Raw genomic sequence first — 21,094 nt, forward strand, 5'->3', positions numbered from 1 at the left:
AGTGAGCCAGAGACACTCATGAAGGATGTTAACTTGATGTTCTCTGTTTTCAGAGGTGGGGCCTCAGATTGGTAGCACACTGCAAGTTTGCTGATCATGGTTGCATTCAAAACGGGAAAGCACTGGGAATCTCTATTCTGATTGGCTGAATTGACAGACTTTCCAGGAGTCAAGACACACAGGCTATTTCATCGTCTTTATTAAAACGAAATCATGTTTACAGATACCAGCTTGAGCACTTTTGAAAATCAATTAGTGGATCAGTGGATTTGCCAAAGTGTCTTTTGTTTGTAGCACATTAACTAGATCAAAGCCTCCGTGCTTACGTTGCATGAGTGCCCACAACTGGCAGTACTCGTGCATAAGGTTTAAATGGAACGCACTAAGCCCTTGATCACTTGGAATTCACTATGGAGCTAAACCCCTTTTTTACTTATGAATTTGTTTTACAGGTATGCACCATTCTATATGCATATAAGTTGTCGGAGAAAATATATAAAATCCTATATGAGCTGTCAGAGAAAAATAAAATAAAAATTCAATAGTATAAACTGACTGCAACATAACGTAGCTACAAGTATATTGCGATTAAATCTCAACATAATTAATATATTATGCTAGCCTAGAAATCTAAACACACCCTAGCGGCAGCAACATTTATTTTGCAGCCAGGGTAGTCTAGCAACTCTCCGTTGACTTTCGAGCTGGAAAAACCTAAATTGGGTCAGGCCAATCACGTCGTGTATAGAGTAGGCGGGGCGGGCTTAACATAACGACGACAGAGTTGCGACGGTTCCCTGCTACTTGAAAACAAAGAATGGCGGAGCTGCTGGAGAACAGTCTTTCGAATCGGCTTTGGCTGTGACCCTGGAGGACTTGGAGTTAAGTTTTTCTTTGAGAAAAGAGCAAAGAACGGCACTTAAGTCATTCTTAAAAAGGAAGATGTGTTCGTAGTTTTGCCGGCCAGATATGGCAAAAGTTAAATCTATCAACTAAGGTAAGCTCCGCTGTTGGGAGAACGCTCTGGTTGGTTGAAGCGCTGTCCTATTGCGTGCAGAGGGAATTTGAAAGACAGCCGTTTATCCCGCCCCTCGGATTGAGCCGTGTCTATGGTGAGTTGCCAGACCTAACATCTTGATGTAGGTCTGGCTTGCCAGGCTAATATTATGCACTATTATGCGATTAATTCTCAAAATAATGAATATATCATACACTTCAGTTAAGCACGATCTGCTGTGACGTCACAATCAAGTTGAATTGTGGGACATAGAGCTGCTTGAAGTGTATATCGTAGTAGTCAGTTTTGAATTTTGTTAGGTTATATATATATTTCTATCATGACAACTCTGACAAGAGTTTTAGCATGGTAATGGATATGGCAATGTTAATGTATTTGGTCTTGGCGGAAAGGATCTGCTACTCTGCTGCTGAATTGCTGTTGATTATTTCTGCTGCTGCAGAGCAAGTACAGAAACTTGCTACTGCCAACACATACGCCAGTACGCTGCTGCAAGTAAGACATAGTGCTGCTGCACAAATACCATATTTCAGTAACCCATAGCAGATCTATACATATATGGAGATGGGGAAGGTGGAGGGTTTTAGAGGAGCTCTGAAGCACTGCAACTGCTATAGTGAATGTAACCAGCCATTTAAATGTGTTGAGCAAGAAGCTCATTGGCTGAAGATTCAACATGTATCAATCAAAAAATTAAATATATGTTATTCATTATTCAGAAAGTTCATAATTACAGGAGGGAGATAAATAAGTAATTTTAAACAACTACTGGTTACTTTTTGGTACTTTGACTTTTGAGCACTAGACTTGCTTGAGGTGACCGTGAGCCACTGACTTGACTTGTCTTGCTGGATTGATTGTGTTCCCTGCAAACCTAAGGACTTGAGACTTGCTTGTGACTTGCATATGCGCGACTCACTCCCACCTCTGTTTTCCCCACTGTGCCTGTGAGTGTGGATCTAAATTGGGTTCTGAGTCCCAGCATGATGCCGGCTGAAAATGAGGATGTGTTTGCCTGTCTCAGAGACACACAAAGTTTTCTTTTTGTCTCTTAAAGCTGAGATAACAGAAGTTATTTTATGATTGTTCTGTTAAGACCAAGTCAGTGTACAATGCTGCCATCTCAAGAAAACAGAAATATAGATGATCCTCAGTGCATAAACAAACTTTTAGGTTGTAGAATTTGATCTTCCTTATAATCTATGGGGTAAATTAACCGTAAATTGGATGTCAAGTCACTTGAGAATAAAAATGTGCTTATGTGGTTATCTATTATCTTACAAAATAAAGAGTTATTTCAGTGAGCTCTGGGGTCCAAAGGATGTCAATGGATAACCATCAACAGCATATTTTCCCAACACACCTCTCTGTCTTAAGGCTTCCAGTGTGTGTTGTCTTTGTTCTCTACCATTTTCATCCAGAAATAAAAGGCTTTTTCCATCTCTCCCACAGCCACTAAACTGTAATTAGCGTAATTCTTTTAATTAAAAGACCTCAGAGCCTTTTTAGACAGTCTGTGATAGCAGATGAGCCCACACACCTACAGCAGAAGTGTCACTGACAATTAGCCAAACAGGGCAAAACCATGCAGTCTCCACAATTTGACGGCACTCAGATGGAAATTAAAAGGAATTTCATACGGTGGGTTGGCAAAGCCTTTTCAATGGACCGATAAAAAAATGACAGCCTTGCTCTATGTTAAATTTTAGATGTCTATAAGCTTAAAGTAACATTTCATGTATACCAGTCTGTATTACGCTGAAATTAAATGCACTCAATCTGATACAGTTTGCTCATTACACTGGTCATGAACAGAACAGCAGAGAGGGTACAACATCACCACGCAGCAACCATCAAATATGTGGAAACTGTATTTACGTGTGTCGTAAATACAATCGTAACTATTTAATACTTTGGTGAATTGGTGGCTAAAGATGCAGTCATATTTACTGTTGCTGTACAAAATTTCACAGGCGAAAGTCATTCGAATAGGAATCTGCACACTTGGAAGCTTTGAGTGAAGGCGAAAAAATTCCCCACTCAGATTTCGCTGAAATTTTTTAAGCGAATTTGCCGCCGTGACCACCGGAAAGCTGCTTGGTTTGAAAGTGAATTTTGTATTAGCTGTGCTTCATACATCTCTACGCTATTGACAATGGACGTTTTTTAATTTCACTCATGTGAATATAACTTTAATTCATATGAATTTGTACGTTTTCGTATGATATGCTTTATGCCCTACTGATTAGGAAAGGTGTGAAGGGTGAAGCTTTATCCTTACTTTTTTTTCCGAAATATCACACATTTCTGAACAAATCACAGTATGAATTCACAGGAAAACACAGTTTTCTTATAAGATTGAGTTGGCGTGTACATATTTGACTACAGCTTGCATGAGACCGTTAAGAACAATTCGGTACATGCAAATGCAACACTCAAAAATTATTGTGATTTTAACGGTAAAATACTGTAAAAATGCTATGGTAAAAAACAGTTAATTGGTTAAGATTAAGTTTCCTTACATACAGTGAATAACTATAATTGATCTAATATTAAATTTAATGTAATTTTACAGAAAAATACTGTTAAATTGAGTTTTTGGATTGTATATTTAGTCATTGTATCATTTACAGTGAAAAAAAGTAAATTGCCATTCCCAGAGTTCCCTGCGTGACACTTATTTTGCTTTATTTTCGTTGAAATAACATTCTTATTTTTTTTCTTATCAGTTATGTACAACAAGGTTTTATGTTACATATAATGTTGTTAAATTAATATTTATTGCTTTACTTTAGTGTCATGTGTGTTACCATGATGGTGTTTTGTGTGAATGACACTGTGCCTGTTTTATTTACCTTCTCAGTTTGTGGAAAAGCTATACTTGTGGTGATCTTTGATTCATCGGGTGACTTTCTCATCACCACCTGTTTTTGGTGGTTGTCTGTGTATTAAAACAGATATTAGCACTTCAGTAGGTAGGTTTATTTATATTATATCAGTTAAATACGCTTTTTTTACTGTAAATTTAAGATAAATCTGTAAATGTTGCTACCGTATTTTTTACGGTAAAGTTCTGGCAACCACAGCTGCCGTTTTTTTAACCCTAAATTTCACTGAATTTTTACAGTGAAGAATATCTGTCTGTGTGCGATTGTTTGCCATAAATGAGGTTATGAGGTGGATAATGTTACAGTTTCACTCCTCTGCCTTCCCAAGTTTCTATACTGTAATTACATGCATGAAAATCTCCCTCTGTTCTCTCTCTCTCTCTCTCTCTCTCTCTCTATCTCTCTTTCTTTCTCTCATGGAATTCATGCATAATTACTTGCATAATTATAGTTCTATCCATTCTGCCATTATGGTTTTGTCTTGCTCACCGTAGCTCTCTCTCTCTTTTTCGCTCAGACTGAGAAACATACCGTATAGGCTGTTGTATCGCTATGGTTATCGAGCGGCTCACAGTGCCTCTCCTGAGCACTGTCGAAATGGAGTATGTGAGAGGCCCTGCTGAGAAAAAGTGGCACACACTGCCTACTTGTACACACTTGTACACAGTCCTTGTGCTCTGAAGTTAATAGAGCTTGGGTAGATAGACACAACTTTGTCAACTTTCCCTATTTAATTTTTATGGAGAGAATGTGAATGTGACGTCCCAGCAGGTACAATCAGCAAGACTGATTAGAATGTCACTGATGAGGGAGTAACAGAACATGGAAAATATAGTTGGCCAATATAGTGTTGGAGGTTTCACGCTTATGCGCGGCCTGGTGGCCAATCTTTACTGATTTCATATTCCATCAGTAAAAGCGGAGTGTGCAGGTTGAATTAGCAGAGCAATAGCACACGCTGTACATAAAATACTGCAATCCACACAACATAATGGGAAACATATCAGAGTTCAGAAGAGGACAAATCGTTGGTGCTCGTCTCGCTGGCTCATCTGTGATTTGTGGTGTATCGAGAGCTATGGTATCCAGGGCAATGTCGGCATATCACCATGTAGGATGAACCCCATCCAACAAGAGTAACTGTCGACACAAGAGGAAGCTGTCTGAAAGGGATGTCCAGGTACTAACTCGGATTGTATCCAAAAAAAAAAAAACACACAGCTGCCCAATTCAATGCAGAATTAAATGCGCACATCAGCTCTCCCGTTTCCACCAAAACTGTACGTCGGGAGTCAGTATTCATGCTCAGGCTGCTATAGTCAAAACTTTGGTCACTCGTGCCGAGGTCAAATGTCGGTTTCAATGGTGCCAACAGTGCAAGTCTTGGGATGTGGACAATGTGAAACGTGTTGTTCTCTGATGAGTCCACCTTTACTGTCTTTCCCACATCCATGGGAGTTACACAGTGTGGCGAAGCCCCAAAAAGGCTTAACACTCGGACTGCAGAGTGAAGCACGGGGGTGAAAATCGTGTATCAGCATTATTATGCACCAATACACACAACAAGACGTGAAGTTGAACATCTCCCATGGCCTGCACAGTCACCAGATCTAAATATTTTTGAGCCACTTTGTGGTATTTTGGAGGAGCGAGACAGAAAACGTTTTCCTCCACCTGAATCACATAGTGACCTGCACTGTTCTGGCAGGACTTGTATCCTCATTCCCCTAACGATTGATGCTGTATGTTGGCCGCAAAAGGAGGCCACCCATCTACACATATTTGATGTATCATTGACCAACAGTGTATGTTTATGCACTTTATTAACTGGAAAAAAAGATGTGTTGGACACTTTATGCACCCAAAGTCTGTCACAGATTTTCATACTTAGCAGAGGGGGAGGGGCTATCAGACTCCACTGGATGACAAAATAATCTTAAAAAGTTCATAAACTGATGGTTAGTTTAAACCATATTTCATAAGTGTATAGTGTATAATATGTGATTTGAATCAAGCAAAAAGATCATTTAAATAGATGTGTTTATTAGGAGGAACAGTCAACATAAACGGCTTAATAAACACTAAATAATGTCTTCTTGATGGAAACCTAAAAATGCAGAAAATATGTGTGAGAGGGTTAAGTAGCCTAAAAGCAATGTTATAGAAAATATAAAACACTATCCTCTTAAATTCAATGCCTTTTCATTTCGACTTTCCTCGCTTTATGTGATCATGTAGGTGAAAGATTGCGCATGTTGGTTGATGCTTCTATCATTCTCAGAAAGAGAAAGGCATGTAACACAGCGAGTGAGCCTTTAGTTGTGGAACCTAAATGTTGTAGCCTACTGTCAGCAAATTATTACAGCAGGCGATTGTTGAGTAAGTTAGGTGCGCTATCTGCTGGTCACTTCGAGAAGATTTTGTTAGTTTCGGTTGTTAATTCAAAAACTTTACTCAACGGTCTTCGCTCGTGTCCTGCTAATAATAACGTGCGTGTTGTTTTCCATACAAAATTAATTTAATGTCTTTATGTTGCTGTTGAATATTGTTAAATTCTAATAGTTATTTTCTCAATTCTTAAGCCTACCCCTGGATCGAGTGAACATCGGCGAGCAGCAGATTCTCCCAGCGGAGCTGCGGTGGTGTTTGTTTTACTGGTGTGTAAATTAGCCATAATTCGTTTGCTCAGTAATGACGTGGGAGAGAGCTAATTGGGGCAGTGTTGATGGGTGCGTAAATGAGTCTCTAGTGTGATATGCTAATGAGACCCTGATTCTCCAACTCAGACATAGGGTATGAATGATATAATTTTCACAAACCTATAAACAAACGTTCGTATGGTGGCTTTTACTTTAAATTTAACGTTACTATAAAAGCATTAAAACATTTTAAGTTGTTCTCATGTGCTTTTATTTCAAGCAATTTAACTTGACATACAGACAAAGCATACTTGGAGAAGGAAAAAAACCCTACTTTATCACACTATATTAGTCTGATTACACTAACACAAAACAGTACAGGGATTACCATAGTTGTTTGGTGTTTTTAAGTGCCATGTAAATACCAAGGTAAATGAGTAAGGGATATCCTTGAGTAGGCCTAACATCACAGTACTTTTTGTTAGTCAAAATGAAAAAGGCAGAGAGAGGACAGCATTGTAACAATCTTGTTCTAATTTTAGTTTCAAATTTTGATTGCTTTTCGACACTCTCATGGTGTCTATATCCCTCTTTTACTGCCATCTTTAGGGTATCTTCATGCCTGTGCGTTCACTTCTTCACTTCCTCCTTTTCTGTTACAACTAAACAGGAAAAACAGAAAGTATTACATTTGGAAATAATTTTTATCTACTAACTAAATTGAGTTGTTTTAAATGGTGAGAGTGAGTTTAGGCATCTCAACATTATAATCTACAGTATGACAAAATTGGGATTTGTTAAAAATGACATCTATCAGTGTTATTAAATTAGAAGTGTTTTAGGACAGGCAAAGGTAATTGAAATGTAAAAATAGGGGAAATAATATCCATCGTCAACATCATGCTTTTTAAAACATTGTTATAGTCAGTGTGTTGCACACTGGACAGGCTGGAGGCTTTTGGCCGTACCTCGAACTTCCAGCTTGCACTCCACTTCATCTGTTCCTAGGTCATTGATAGCTCTGCATGTATACTTCCCTCCATCAAACAAGCTGGGTTTACGGATGTTTAAAGTCAGCACACCCTGATTATTCTGCATGATAAACTTTGGATCCTCTCCAATAATCATCTTATTTTTCATCCATATAATCTTTGGCTGGGAGGAGAACAACAGAGAATGAGAAAGAGAGAACAATGTTGCTTAAATGGCTCAAAACAACCGCACGGGTAATTGCCATTGGTTTATATAGTCACGCAATAAACTAACACATACTTTCGGGAACCCACGGACAGCACAGCTGATGGCAGCGCTGTAACCTGCGACGACGGACCTGTCCACGAGAGGCGTGATGAATTTAGGAGAGCTGGTCATATCTTTTTCCTTGTAGGGTTGTGCTTTATTCTTAAGACCTAAGAGAAAGAGGCAGGAAGAGGATTACACATTACATATATCTCTTCAGCACAGACACTCGTGCACTAATCGTCATGTAATGCAACATTCAGTGTTTCGAGATTAATTTTTAAACCGCCAGTATGCGGGTACCTGTTTTGCAGATGACAGCTGTGTTTTTGCTGATGCCAGCATCATCGCTCATGCCACAGATGTTCTCGCTGAACACACGGAAGGAGTACTCATTCCCCATCACCAGATCAGACACGGTGCAACTAGGTCTGCGATTGTGTTCAAGAACCGTGAACCACTCCTAAAACAAGTAAGAGACAGATTTGTTGAGAAACAGCCATGCCAATTAAAGAACCTCTGAATTGAGAAACACTGAAGAGACATTTATACACCAAATATTGTTGACAAACGAACAGTACATTTGTACGCTTGCTCTGTGCATTGCTTTCATGCTGTCATTGGCCTTGTGGGTAGATACAGACCTCCATTTCTCTATCCACCATCGACTAGGATATCCCCTAAATTTCCTGTGCTACTTCTTGTCAAATTCTAAATATACAATTGAATTTTTTTTTTTTTTTTTTTTTAGAATTAGAACACAAATGTTGCTTTATATATTTAATATAAACACATAATATTTAACTTTTTTTGCGAGATATTCCCCCGGTTTCACAGACAAGGCCTAGTCCCAGACTAAAATGCATGTTTGAGCTGTTTTATCTGAAAACAACTTGCACTGATATATCTTAAAATATGTCAGTGCCATTGTTTTGTCTCAAGATGCACACCAGTAATGTTTTTTTTCTAAGGCCCGTTTATAAAAGCTACTTAAAAATCCTAATTGAACTAAAACCTAATCCTGGCCAAATATAAGCCTTGTCTGTGAAACCAGGCCAAAGGGTATTCTTTTTTTTTATCCATACTCTAGGCTACCTACAACCATTCAGGTGTGTTTATTTATTGATTTGAAACTTCTAACAGCCAAAAATATTTGGTGCAGGCTGGTCAAGTTCTTACATCAGACTCTATAAGCTCATTAAACCATTTCCTCGTGGTGCTCGCGCTTTGTGTAGATGGAGCAGGAAACGGTCCTCTCTTAAACAATTGGAAATACACAATTCTCTATAATTAAACCTAGGCCTAATCAAACCTGCTAATTAGAAAGGAGTGTCCACATATACTTGGCTAAAACTTTCCCTTTGCTGGTCCAGGTTTACCTTGGTTTTCATGTCTGCCTTTTGAATGGTATAGCCAGTGATATCCGCGTTGCCATTGTCTTTTGGAGGCTTCCATTCCAAAGCAGCATTGAAACCCCAAACATCCGTTACAGTGACAGCCATCGGTGGCCCAGGCTTGTCTGTGAGTATGGGAATGAAAAGAAAAAAATTACTGTAGGTATTACTGTAGAGCTTGACACCGATACACTGTCCTAATTTTAACCATGAGACTAATTAATGTATGCTAATTGGAGAAGAAGCTACAAGTGAGTGAGCAGAGGAATGATAAAAATGAAAGAGGGATAAAATTAAATGGGGAAGAGGGTGAAAAAATGAGCGTGAGGTAGAGATAGTGAGATCATGCTACAAAAAAAAAAAGAGAAAAAAGATTGAGAGCGGGAGAGTTTGAGTTTGCGGCTGGGAGCGGTTGGCATTAATCCTGGCCAAGCTGCTGGGATGCTGGCAGCAAACTGTGACTAAATGGCTGTCTGGCTCATCTGAAGGGTTTTTTCACTCTCATTAGCTTACCTCCCAGCGGGAACACCGAGTGAGTGTCCCCTAATCCTATCCTAATCCTGTTCAACACCAGGAATAATCCAAACAAAACCCTGCAGAATAATCCCTGCAACTGAACTGACCTATGACATCCTCAATTTTGATGAAAGTGTAAGTGTTTAATATGAAACCTCTCTGGCAGTTTAAGAGTTTGAAATTCAGCGTCACTTTTGAAAGTGATCCTCAAACAGTTTCCATGGGTTAACAAAATGAACCTGACTCACACTTCACTTCCAAAATGAACCTGACTCACACTTTGTGGGGAAATTAACTTTTTGAACAGTGCAGTTTAATCCTTTAATCTTATGTCATCACTGAATTTGTGGCCAACTATGATGTTGATGTAAGTGATCTACAAATGAATTTGAAACATCTTCAACATCCCAAATAGTCAAGTAACCTATTTATATAGTGCTTTATTCAATACAGATTGCTTGCTTTATAGCAGCTTCACAGTAATAAACAAGAAAATAACAATGCATTTCAAATTTTGCTGTAAAGCAGCTATACAGTCGTTATTCAGCTCGAGTTCAATGTTGATTAAATTCAGTTCAATAGTGTCAATGTTGCAAAATTCGTCAATTATGAAACAAAAGACGATTTAGCGATAAAGCAGCTCTGCAAGAGTCAGTGGTATCATAAACCAGCTCAATTCAGTTTTATTCTCATCTGATAGTGTCAGTGCAGTCAAATCGACAATGTAACTGAATATTAAAGGAATACTCCACCGTCTTTTCATATTAAACTATGTTCTTCCCTTAACTAAGACGAGTTGATACATACCTCTCTCGTCTCAGTGCGTGCACTCAATCGCTCTGGCGCGCGGCGAAACTTTGTTCACTCAGTTCATTCAATACTGGCCAAGCAGAGAAGCTACTAAACACCTCCACGGTTTCCCTATTTAAACACAGTTACTCGCGTAGTGTAACTCGACCTAGGACGGTGACACAAAACAAAACGTTGCGCTTTTCTAAGCGTGTAAAATGGATAACTATATTGTATGGCGGAATACCATAGCAAGTGCTTATGAGCACTTCGACTTGGCGGAGTAATATCTTCACTCGTGAAAAATCCTCTCACCGGCCCCCGCTCCCTCTGGTGAAGATATTACTCCGCCAAGACGAAGTGCTTACAAGCACTTGCTATGGTATTCCGCCATACAATATAGTTATCCATTTTACACGCTTAGAAAAGCGCAACGTTTTGTTTTGTGTCACCGTCCTAGGTCGAGTTACACTACGCGAGTAACTGTGTTTAAATAGGGAAAACGTGGAGGTGTTTAGTAGCTTCTCTGCTTGGCCAGTATTGAATGAACTGAGTGAACAAAGTTTCGCCGCGCGCCAGAGCGATTGAGTGCACGCACTGAGACGAGAGAGGTATGTATCAACTCGTCTTAGTTAAGGGAATAACATAGTTTAATATGAAAAGACGGTGGAGTATTCCTTTAAGGGCCCTATTTTAACGATCTGAAACGCAAGTATCAAACAAACGCGAAATGCAAGTAACTTTATGGGCGGATCTCGACGCAAATCTAAAATGTGTTGGTCTGAAGTAGCTACATTACTCATAGGTGTGGTTTGGGCGTAACGTGCAATAAACCAATCAGAGCGTCATCTCACATTCCCTTTAAAAGCAGACGCACTTGTTCAATGGCGGATTAATGGATCCATGGCTATTATAACGGCGGATTTGCCAGGCGCATGCCAGGAGCGGTTCACAGCCGAGGAGACCGACGTTCTCGTCAGGGCCGTAAAAGACAGAGAAGTGACATTGTATGGGGATGGGAGAAACCACTTTGTCAGGTGTCCTTATATACCTATGTGTCTTGCCACTATTGGTCAAACAGGTTTGATCTGTCATTACTACAATTAGTCTGAATAATTTGGGTAAATGTGTAAGCTAGATTTATGCCTTTTTTTTACATCTTCATGGACACCACAATGATTTCCCTCGTGTGGTAATATTTTTCCTTTTAATTATGTATGGTTTGCAAAAATGGGAACTACTGCATCTGTGTAGATGAGATAAGCAAAGTGTATGCACGTTGTGCACACGCCTTAAAATAGCATCTGAATAACGCGCCACTGACTTTAGACTAGGTTTTTCCTGGTCAGTGGTGGAATTGTTTTCTGAAACTGCAAAATAGCACCAGGGAACGTTTGCGCCGGAACATGCCTCCTCTTTGCGCTGAACCGTCCCCGTGAGTGCAAGTTCATTCTCTAATTTACCGACGTGCGTCTGTGGAGGGAAAAGTCCGCTGTGCGCGGGTGCAAAATAGGAATGATACATGCATCGGTGTACAAAGTCAATTGCGCTGGGTGCAAGATAGGGCCGTAAGTTTCTTTTAAACCCCAGCTAAGCAAGCCAAAGGCGACAGTGGTAAGGAACCCAAACTCTATTAAGGTGTCAGAAATGGACAAAAATCCGTGGGAGAAACCAGCCTCAATACAACTTAAAAGTAGGAATGGCTCACCCAGATTTTTTTCTCATCTATTTTTGTATCTAAACTGTTGGCAAGGTAAAACACTCTGTGTCTTTAAATTCACCTTAATGTCACCTTTAAACCATCACCACTACTGCTATATACATTGTGACGGATGTCTTTAGCCATCGCATCACATCTCATGCTGTTTTTTGAGCATCGTGCCAAGAGCATTGCATCTTCATGACGGCATGTCAAGTTGAAAAAACTCAGAGAGAAGGCCTTGTGGGTATCACTCAACATAGCTTTGGGAAGCTTGAGGTCATATCCCGATCCCATTCCACTTTCCCATCTCCTGCTGCTTTTCCTGTTTCTCCTCATGTGCTCTTATCAACTCAACTCAAAATTATCACAAATATAAAATTAATATTCATGTCTTTCAATTAAGACCAATTATTCAGGCAACCCACAACTCTCTAACTCTTGAATTTGAAATTATGTTGTTGTGCACATCCCTATTAAAACATTAACCAAATCACTTTGTTGGCACTAACCGACGATCTGGATTTCAATGGTGGCTTTCTCCTCCATGTTCTCAATCTGCACGGACAGGGTGTACTGGCCGGAGTGCTCTCTGACCGCCTGCCTGATAAACAGGATGGTGTCGACACCACTTGTGCGGATATTCACCAGCCCTGTGTCAAGAGGTCCGCCATCCTTGGACCAGGTCACCGTTGGACGTGGTTTGCCCTGATAACAGTTAACATGGTCTAAGTTAATAATTTGAACTGTTGTAAAGACCAGTATCTGAATAGGAAAGTAGCACTACACAAGTACAGAGCAGAACAATGTACGTGCATGACTGACCTGGAAGGGAATGACAAGGTTGACCTTCTCACCCACTCGTTTGATGTACTTAGTCCTAAGCTGCCGAGGGAGGCGGATTTTAGGACGCTCTGAGAGAGGAGATTGAGAGGGGGAAAAGACAGAAGAAAACGTGCTGAAAATGACAACACACACAGTGGGGTGTTTATATACTTCATGTTCAGTGTGTCACAGACAAGTGTGCTGTGTCTGTGTTAAATCTGTATTTGAGTAGTTAAAGGGATAGTTCACCAAAAACTTAATATTCTCTCATCACTTACTCAAGAAGACCTTTTGAAAAATGTCTTTTTTTTGTCCACACAATGAAAGTCATTGAGATCCTATGTTGTTTTGAGCAAAATTTAGCTCCATTTTTTCGAAAAAAGGAACTGTGTATTTTAAATGCATATATTTGGTTTATTTTCTCAATTTTCAGGAATTTGACATGAACTAAAAGCTACAAATTCCCATTGTGATTTCATTGAGCAATCTAGAGATACTCCTGAGAGTGTGTTGTATGTTGTTTGTGTATGTATGTACGCGAGAGTCTCACCAACAATCTCCCGAATGGTGACAGCTTGCGCCAACACAGCTGGAGGGCTACGGCCAGCGATGTTCACAGCTGTCACCCTGAACAGCATCTTCTCTCCAACAGGCAGCCCTCTGACCCTGTAACTATTCTTCTCAACAGGGGTCTCGTTTGCCTGCACCCACTCAGTGGCTGTGAGTTCCACCAGGGGCAAAGTAAGCGGAAAACCAGCAAGATATGTAAACATGTCAAAAAATGATCAAAAAAGATTACTTCACTGTGATGGTTTGAAACTGAGATGGCACTCAATGTCAGCTCTATAGCAAAGTTGCGTTGTGCCTCACCTCCCTCAATGCAATATTCAATGATGTACCCATCAATGCCACCAGCTCCAATCCTCTCAGGGGGAAGCCACTTTAAAGCACAGGTACCATCTGTAATGTCGTCCACCATCAGTCGTGTTGGTTCACTAGTTGGGGCTATGAAGGAGTATAGGAAAACAAAGAGAATGAATGCTGATTGAAATACGTTTGTTGAGAAAGCAGTACAATAAATCCAAAGTTGCAGCAGACAGTCTGATGAGAACTAACCAATGGGCATGAAAGGTTTGGAGTTGGCGCTGGGCTGGGAGATGCCAATGCCATTAACCGCAAACACCCTCATCTCATATAGCACACCCTCAATCATCTTCTTAGCCTCATATGTTGTGGACTCGTGAATGTCAAAGTTCAGCTTTGTCCATCTAGAAGAGCCCTTTTTCTTCCTCTCCATTAGGTAACCTGGAAGTACAACTAAAGTAGTAAGTGGTATCCTACACATGTGAGAAGATTCATAACCTACTTAAATATTTTCTTATGTATTTCCAAGAAGCAAGACTGACAACATAGTCAAAATATTACAAATATGTAATATTGGTAGGGATGCACAATATATCTGCCACCATATCGACATCGGCCGTTATACGTTCATTTAACTAATTAATTTAATATGAGCGTTTCGGCCCGATAAAAAAATTTGGACGATATCTTAAAGCCGATAGATAATGGATTATTTCCTTCAGCCGAGACACATCAGATGTGCACTGTTCACCATAATGGTTTTGAATAGCTTGAAATATGATTGGAATCACTTCAAAAAGGAAAATATAGTTAAGTGCAACATTTGCAGCGCAAGTCTGTCATATAGGTTACATGAAATTATAATGATAACTTGGGACATGGCTTTTAATGGTGAGGCTCTCAAAAACTATATAAAAATTTGGATTTAGATTTATCAGGCAATATATGAGTTATCGGCTTTTAAATATAAAGAATTATCGGTATTGGGCAAATTTTTTATATCAGTGCATCCCTAAATATTGCATGTCAAGTTCGAAAGAAACATAAATGGTAAAGATCGGTTTTACCTTTCACTGGAACTCCACCATCAAATTTGGGTGGATCCCACTGGATTGCAGCAGTGTCCTCACCCACTCCAGAGCAAATTACATTCTCAGGTGGATCAGGCACATCTGAACACAGCACATAATAAATGCAGGGATGAAGAGCCGTATGGAACAGATGGGACACAGCAGATAGTGAGGACAGAAAGAAGAAGTTGCAGATGGTTAACATGTATGAACTCACCAACTATCTTAACCATGACATCAGCCTTGTCCTCTCCTGCTGGGTTGATTACAGTGATATGATAAAGGCCTTCATCGGATCTCTCTGCCCCTTCAATCACAAAGCAGCTTAGGCTCTTCCTGGTCTCCACTCTCACACGGCCTTCAGCCTCAGAGATCTCCTGCATCAAACAAACGTCATGTTTTCAAGCATGTGTACTATATTAGAGATGTTACATTTCAAAGTTGATTTCCATATCCTATGTGATGTAAGAAAATGAGAGAGAATGTGTTCCTGCTGGAAAGATCAGCCTGGATTTTGCTGGTTTATTTGAGTGAATGGGGTCATCCAGGATGGTCCTAATTGGATTAACTGGTTGACTATGGAAGTCTCGATGGTTAAGGTAGGCTAGTAGAGACTCAATTCGAAAAACATGCTGCTAGTCTTTTCAGCAGGGTTTTATCACTGAATCTGATATGAAAACAAGCCCATATGTGTTCTTGGCATTGCTTCAGATGAGAGAATGTGACAGTTTGCCAGCAAGCTCTCACAGTATCTCCTTTTTTCCAGCAGACAGTGGGAGGTGGCTCCCCTGAAATGTCAACATCAAACCGGAGCTTGTTTCCTGCAACGACGATAATGGTGTTTTTGTTGACCATGCTGCCAGTAGTGTCCAGGTGGATTTTGGGTGGTTCTAGATGATAATAGAAAGAATTTTAAATAACATAACAAAACTGTCGCCTTACAAAACTTGAATGTTAAATTTGTTGATGCAGATAATACATTTACCTTGACGAGGAACATAATCAATCTTGATCTCTGGGAACAAAAATATAGATCTAGGTCAACGTTGAAATTTAAAGTCTGATTTAAAAAAAAAAATCAGATTCTCTCTCTTACCCAAAAAGTTGAGTTTGGCTGAAAGGGAAAGAGCGTATCCATCTGGTACGAAGGTGTAATCTCCTGCATCCTCAGGCTTCACGTCATCTATCAACAGCTTGTGAGTCCTGAGATATCAGGATCAAAAATGTTACCACGACATAAGAAGTGTATGCCACATTGTTGTCCCCCGAAAAAGCAATGATGGAGCAAAATGGACATTTCGATGACTAATCTGTTTTTGTGTCCAAACATAAAACAATATTAGTGAGGTCAGGGACAAGGTGAGCTTGCTTATGCATGAATCGATAAGGGTGACTGTCAGTGGACCGATATACCTGCCGATGTGTGTCATTTTGATGCGGTCACTGGGAATGACCTCCACCCCATCCTTGTACCACTTGCCAGTCACTTTCTCATCAGACACTTCACACTTGAAGACAGCCTGCTCTGCTGCCTTCACTGTTAGATCAGCTATACTCTGCAAAACCTCCAGTTCCTTCTCTATAATAGAGAAAAAGGGGCCACGAGGCAATTAATACTAAAAATAAATACTGAAATATCAGCCAAACGGGGGAAGGGCTGAGAAGGGAGAGTTTTTACTCTTTCAAAAGAAGTACCTTCCACATCCAGCTCTCCCTTGGACTCCCCTCCGCTAGTGTACACATAGTATGTTCCTATGTCCTCTGTGGTCGCCTCACTGATGATGAGCCAGTGCTTTGTCCCATCTTTCTTAAAGCGATACTTTCCATCTCGGCTCAGTTCCACTCCATCCTTCATCCTGAGAGAGGTGAAGAGAGACAGAGGAAGAGCAAGACAGAGTGAGGCAAAGATGGAAATAATGTTCATAAGGAGAATCTGAGGAAGGCAATCTATGCCAAGATGACTGAAGATAAAATGGGAAAGATTGGGATGAGTACAAAGGAAACATGGATGAACAAAATGGGACATGACGGAAAGATGTACAGCAAGAAAAAAGAAACTTGACAGTCCAGGCCTTTGGATACAGCAGAAGACAGTAGTGATAAGAGGATCAATCTTGAAATATACTTATGATACTCATATTGTATCGAGAGGATTGATCCTTTTAGAGCTTTTATCATTTATTTAGCATGAGAACTTATTTACTCTTAAACTTTAAAGTGGAGAAATTAATGTAGTGAAGAGTACAAGACTGGAAACCTTCCATCTGCTTGTCTGAACACGAACAGAAATGTTGAACCACATTGCTCATTTAAACAGAGAGAGGTAATGACAGAGAAAAATGCATCATCTAAAACTAAATGTGCCATTTATTATAGGCTAATAGGTTTTTGTGGGGTTTGACATGACTATAATCATTGTTTAATTATTCATTGTGTTCTATAATTGTTGGTAATAAACTGAAAAAAAAATAAAAAAAACAGTCAGATAATTTTCCGTTTAGTCCTATTTAATGTTAATAATAGCTTGTTAATACTAAATGACTATAATTAGCGATATTGACCTTGATAGTACTGGAATTAATTTAGTCAGCTAGTCATTTATTGAGCATTTCTATTTGTGCAGCTGGCCAGTTTATTTGTAGGCCTGTTGACTGAACAAAATAAGCTGGTCACCGATTGACCAGGTCAGTGTCACCAGGTTGGTCCAGTATCTCACCATTTCACATTGGCTGATTCTTCAGACACTTCAACTTCAAACTCCACCTTCTCCCCAACCACCACATGGATGTCATCCAACATCTTAGTGATGGTGACAGGGGGTTCTGGTCATATAAACACACAAATAAGTGGTTAATATATTCAAACACACAGTAGAACAAAACACTTTTACAGCAGAATGAATATGAACCACATTACAGTTCTATATCTGTATATTCTGTACAAGATGACAACAGGGGCAGATGGCAACTACAATCCATGAAGAAATAAAACAAAAATTATACCTTACATGAAGTAAAATAGACAGAAGCAGAGACCTGGCTCAAAACAAATAGCTCAGTAAAAAAGGTAAGGACTGACAGAGTTTTAAAATAATCAATAGGGCAGTTGGCTACCACTCAAGGACAGACGGGACACAGGACGGCGACAGATAAGAAGACAGAACAAGTGAGACAGCTGAATTTACATAGAGGGGGTATGCTAATGATCCCAGTGATGATGATGAAGATGATGATTTTAATGACAGTGTACCTTGGACAAAGACCTCAGTGAAACTCTTCTCCTCTCCAACCACACATTCATACGCGGCATCATCAGCGAGGGTGCACTTGTTAATAGTGAGCTTACGGATACCACCCACACTCTCAAAGACATATCTAACAGGGAGAGAAATTCAACACAACCCTCATGTAAGGTATGGAGCATCGACCTTCCCATCATGCCCTGCTGTGACATTGTCTTTTCCCCATCCTTACAATCATCATCAATGATGACCAGTGCTCATTTTGGTCTCTCAAAGTGTTATACAAAATAGTATTTTTTTAAACACACAAACACACAGGATCATACTTGGCTGAAGGTTTGATCTCCTGTCCATTTTTCAGCCATTTGACTTGAGCGTTGGGGTCAGACAGCTCAACACTAAGCAGTATTCTCTTTCCTTTTTCCACAGAGTAAGCAGGTTCCATCTTCTTTAGGAAAGCTGAAACAGAAATAGCACTAACATATACAATCCTTACAATCCTCAACCACCAATTTCAAAACTTTTTTCCTTGGTTTGCCAACAAAATTATATATTAGGGTTAGACTTGAACCCAGGGACCTTCGTATGCATGTATGCATGTCTGTGTGCATCCATCGGGTGTCTCACCATCACTCTTTTTGGGCTCCACCTTCCTCATCTTCTTAAGTCTTTTGAGCATGCCCCTGAGATCAGTGATGCCGTATTCAAAGGCAATCTTCTCATAGTCACATGGTTTGGCTTTTTTCAGGATTTCCCAGACATCCACATCCACCTCAGGCTCCTCCTTTTGCTTCCTCTCTCTGAGGTACATATGAATCAAAAATATGGTTAATCTTCACATTTGGTTGAGATTGACTGTTTTTATATTTGGAGTCCTAGTGACCCCAGTGATGCTGTTTCCTTCTTTAATTCTATTAATAAGTTCCTGTGAAATGTTGTTAATAATCTGTTCTCATAAGATTAGGAATATTATTAAACCCCCATTGCAAATCAGGTTTATTGGCAAAATTTACAGACTTTCAGCTGTCTGCAATGAACAAATCAAACAATAGTAATTGAAATAGCTCAACGAAAACTGGTTGCAGCCGTTGATAGCTTTCTTTTTCTGCCCCGTCCAGGTAGTATAACCACTGTTCCTTTAACTTTGAACGTGCAAACTATTCTTCCAATGGTGTCTCTAGGAACATTTAGTGCCTTCACTATCTTTTTGCATCCTGTTCCTTGTTTGTGAAGGGCGATGATATCTTCTCTTAACTTTTTTGACTTAGCCATATTTCTAACATGCAGTCAAACGTGACACTCACCAAACCTAGTCAGATCAGATATTAGATGTGTTCTAGCCCAAGCACACCTGGTGCAACTAATGAAGCCCTTGATTAGTTGCATCAGGTGTGCTTGAGATAACACCTGTTTTGCAGATTTGTGCTGTTGTGAGGGATTCAATTCAGCGGGTTGAATAATTTTGAGACTGCAGAAGTCAGTTGCATTTTAAGTTGAATTTGGGGTAACCAAATTGAAGTGAGGATAAAGAGAGTAAAGTGAGGACATTTTGGTCGGTCCTCACTTTCTGAGACCCCTTTAAAGGCCTGTTTGAGGGTCAAGACTTGGTTTTAGGGATAAGGTTATAATTAGGTTAAGGGTAGGTTTAGGGTTCGGGTTCGGCAATTACTTATGATGGGTAAGGTTAGGGTTAGCGGCTAGAGATTGCATTGTGCCAATGAATGTCCTCATAAAGATAGATGTACAAGAATATGTGTGTGTGTGTGTGTGTGTGTGTGTGTGTGTGTGGTCTTACGTGGTCTTATAAGTTCTCTTACGACCTCAGACAGAACAGAAAAAATCCTCTAAATCAGATTTCAACAGTGAATAAATGACACCATGCATCATGATGGTTAAAGTGAAAATTAATAACTTAATCTGCACATACAGTAAACAGATTAAGATGAAAAAACATAGAGGGTCTAGAACATCGTACAAACCTTTTTTTGAGTAAACCACTGAAGTCCAGTTCACCTGCATCCTCTCCTGCATCTCCCCTAGAGATGAACAAGATGCATACTGCATCTTAACCAACATTTACATTTATGAATTTGGCAGACAGTTTTATCCAAAACAACTTTAAATTTTATCAATTGATCCCTGGGAGTCGAACCTATGACCTTGGTATTGCTAGCACCATGCTCAAATAGTAGATCAAGAAGTCTGGCTCAGGCCTAGGGCTAAACCTTTACCTCCCGGAGCTGGGACCTGGAACCAAACTCTCAGACATGAGGTAAAACACCTCTTAATCCATCTGTGAGATTACTACTGCTTAGAAGAGCAGCTTCTGGCAACAGACTGCTCCCTCAATCACATGCAAGAGCATATTATATTGCATGTATTAACATAAGGTGCATAAACCACTAAGTACACTTACAAAAGTATCTAAACATAAAGTGACACTGACAATATGAACAAATATATGATAACAGTACATTGAAACAAAGTGAAATCAAGACATCTACAAGTTATTAATGAGTAAGAGACACATACATACAAACAAACTTACGATCGTTTGAATGCCTCCAAAATGTTTGTTTGCTTTGTCTCTTCAGCAGCTGAAGGAGGAGATGAAATTCATAATGATGATTAAAAACCGTGTTTGATTTGCTCTACAATCTGATTACTGTCAAAGCCAATAAATGTGTAGAGGTGATTTACTAAGTGCTGCAAAACTAACAGGAGGATCTAATCAGCTAAATACCTACTGAATAATGAATCAGCTGTATAGACTTGACGTAAAGTCTGCTCACACACACCAGGTGTGTATAAACTGACTTTATTCATCTGAAAAAAGTATTATATGCTTTATAAATGTCCAATGATGTACATGAGGATCTCCAACTCTCATTACCTAGAGGTACTAGACAGAT

General features: G+C 39.7%; 1 protein-coding gene across 2 annotated transcripts in view; it reads right to left on the reverse strand.

The window, feature by feature from the left end:
• Positions 1-5,930: 5,930 nt before the first annotated feature.
• mybpc2a (myosin binding protein Ca) overlaps positions 5,931-21,094 on the reverse strand; it is a 39,202-nt gene continuing 24,038 nt past the window's right edge. The window contains exons 9-31 of one of the 2 annotated variants that reach the window (XM_081386863.1): positions 20,731-20,779; positions 20,162-20,218; positions 18,810-18,982; positions 18,509-18,641; positions 18,191-18,315; positions 17,658-17,763; positions 16,637-16,797; positions 16,355-16,520; positions 16,038-16,144; positions 15,927-15,956; positions 15,689-15,831; positions 15,159-15,318; positions 14,939-15,043; positions 14,124-14,312; positions 13,878-14,012; positions 13,558-13,725; positions 13,008-13,096; positions 12,695-12,890; positions 9,164-9,303; positions 8,088-8,247; positions 7,818-7,954; positions 7,514-7,700; positions 6,797-7,207 (exon numbers count right to left, since the gene is read on the reverse strand). In XM_081386863.1, the coding sequence (XP_081242989.1) occupies positions 7,176-7,207; positions 7,514-7,700; positions 7,818-7,954; positions 8,088-8,247; positions 9,164-9,303; positions 12,695-12,890; positions 13,008-13,096; positions 13,558-13,725; positions 13,878-14,012; positions 14,124-14,312; positions 14,939-15,043; positions 15,159-15,318; positions 15,689-15,831; positions 15,927-15,956; positions 16,038-16,144; positions 16,355-16,520; positions 16,637-16,797; positions 17,658-17,763; positions 18,191-18,315; positions 18,509-18,641; positions 18,810-18,982; positions 20,162-20,218; positions 20,731-20,779 (2,948 nt within the window). In that variant the 3' untranslated portion in view covers positions 6,797-7,175. Of the gene's footprint in view, positions 7,208-7,513; positions 7,701-7,817; positions 7,955-8,087; positions 8,248-9,163; positions 9,304-12,694; positions 12,891-13,007; positions 13,097-13,557; positions 13,726-13,877; positions 14,013-14,123; positions 14,313-14,938; positions 15,044-15,158; positions 15,319-15,688; positions 15,832-15,926; positions 15,957-16,037; positions 16,145-16,354; positions 16,521-16,636; positions 16,798-17,657; positions 17,764-18,190; positions 18,316-18,508; positions 18,642-18,809; positions 18,983-19,486; positions 19,521-20,161; positions 20,219-20,730; positions 20,780-21,094 lie in introns of those variants that run through there. The other variant, XM_081386864.1, reaches the window with a different exon arrangement.

Source organism: Scardinius erythrophthalmus (assembly GCF_964197995.2).
Source record: "Scardinius erythrophthalmus genome assembly, chromosome: 1".
Classification (NCBI taxonomy): Eukaryota; Metazoa; Chordata; class Actinopteri; order Cypriniformes; family Leuciscidae; genus Scardinius; species Scardinius erythrophthalmus.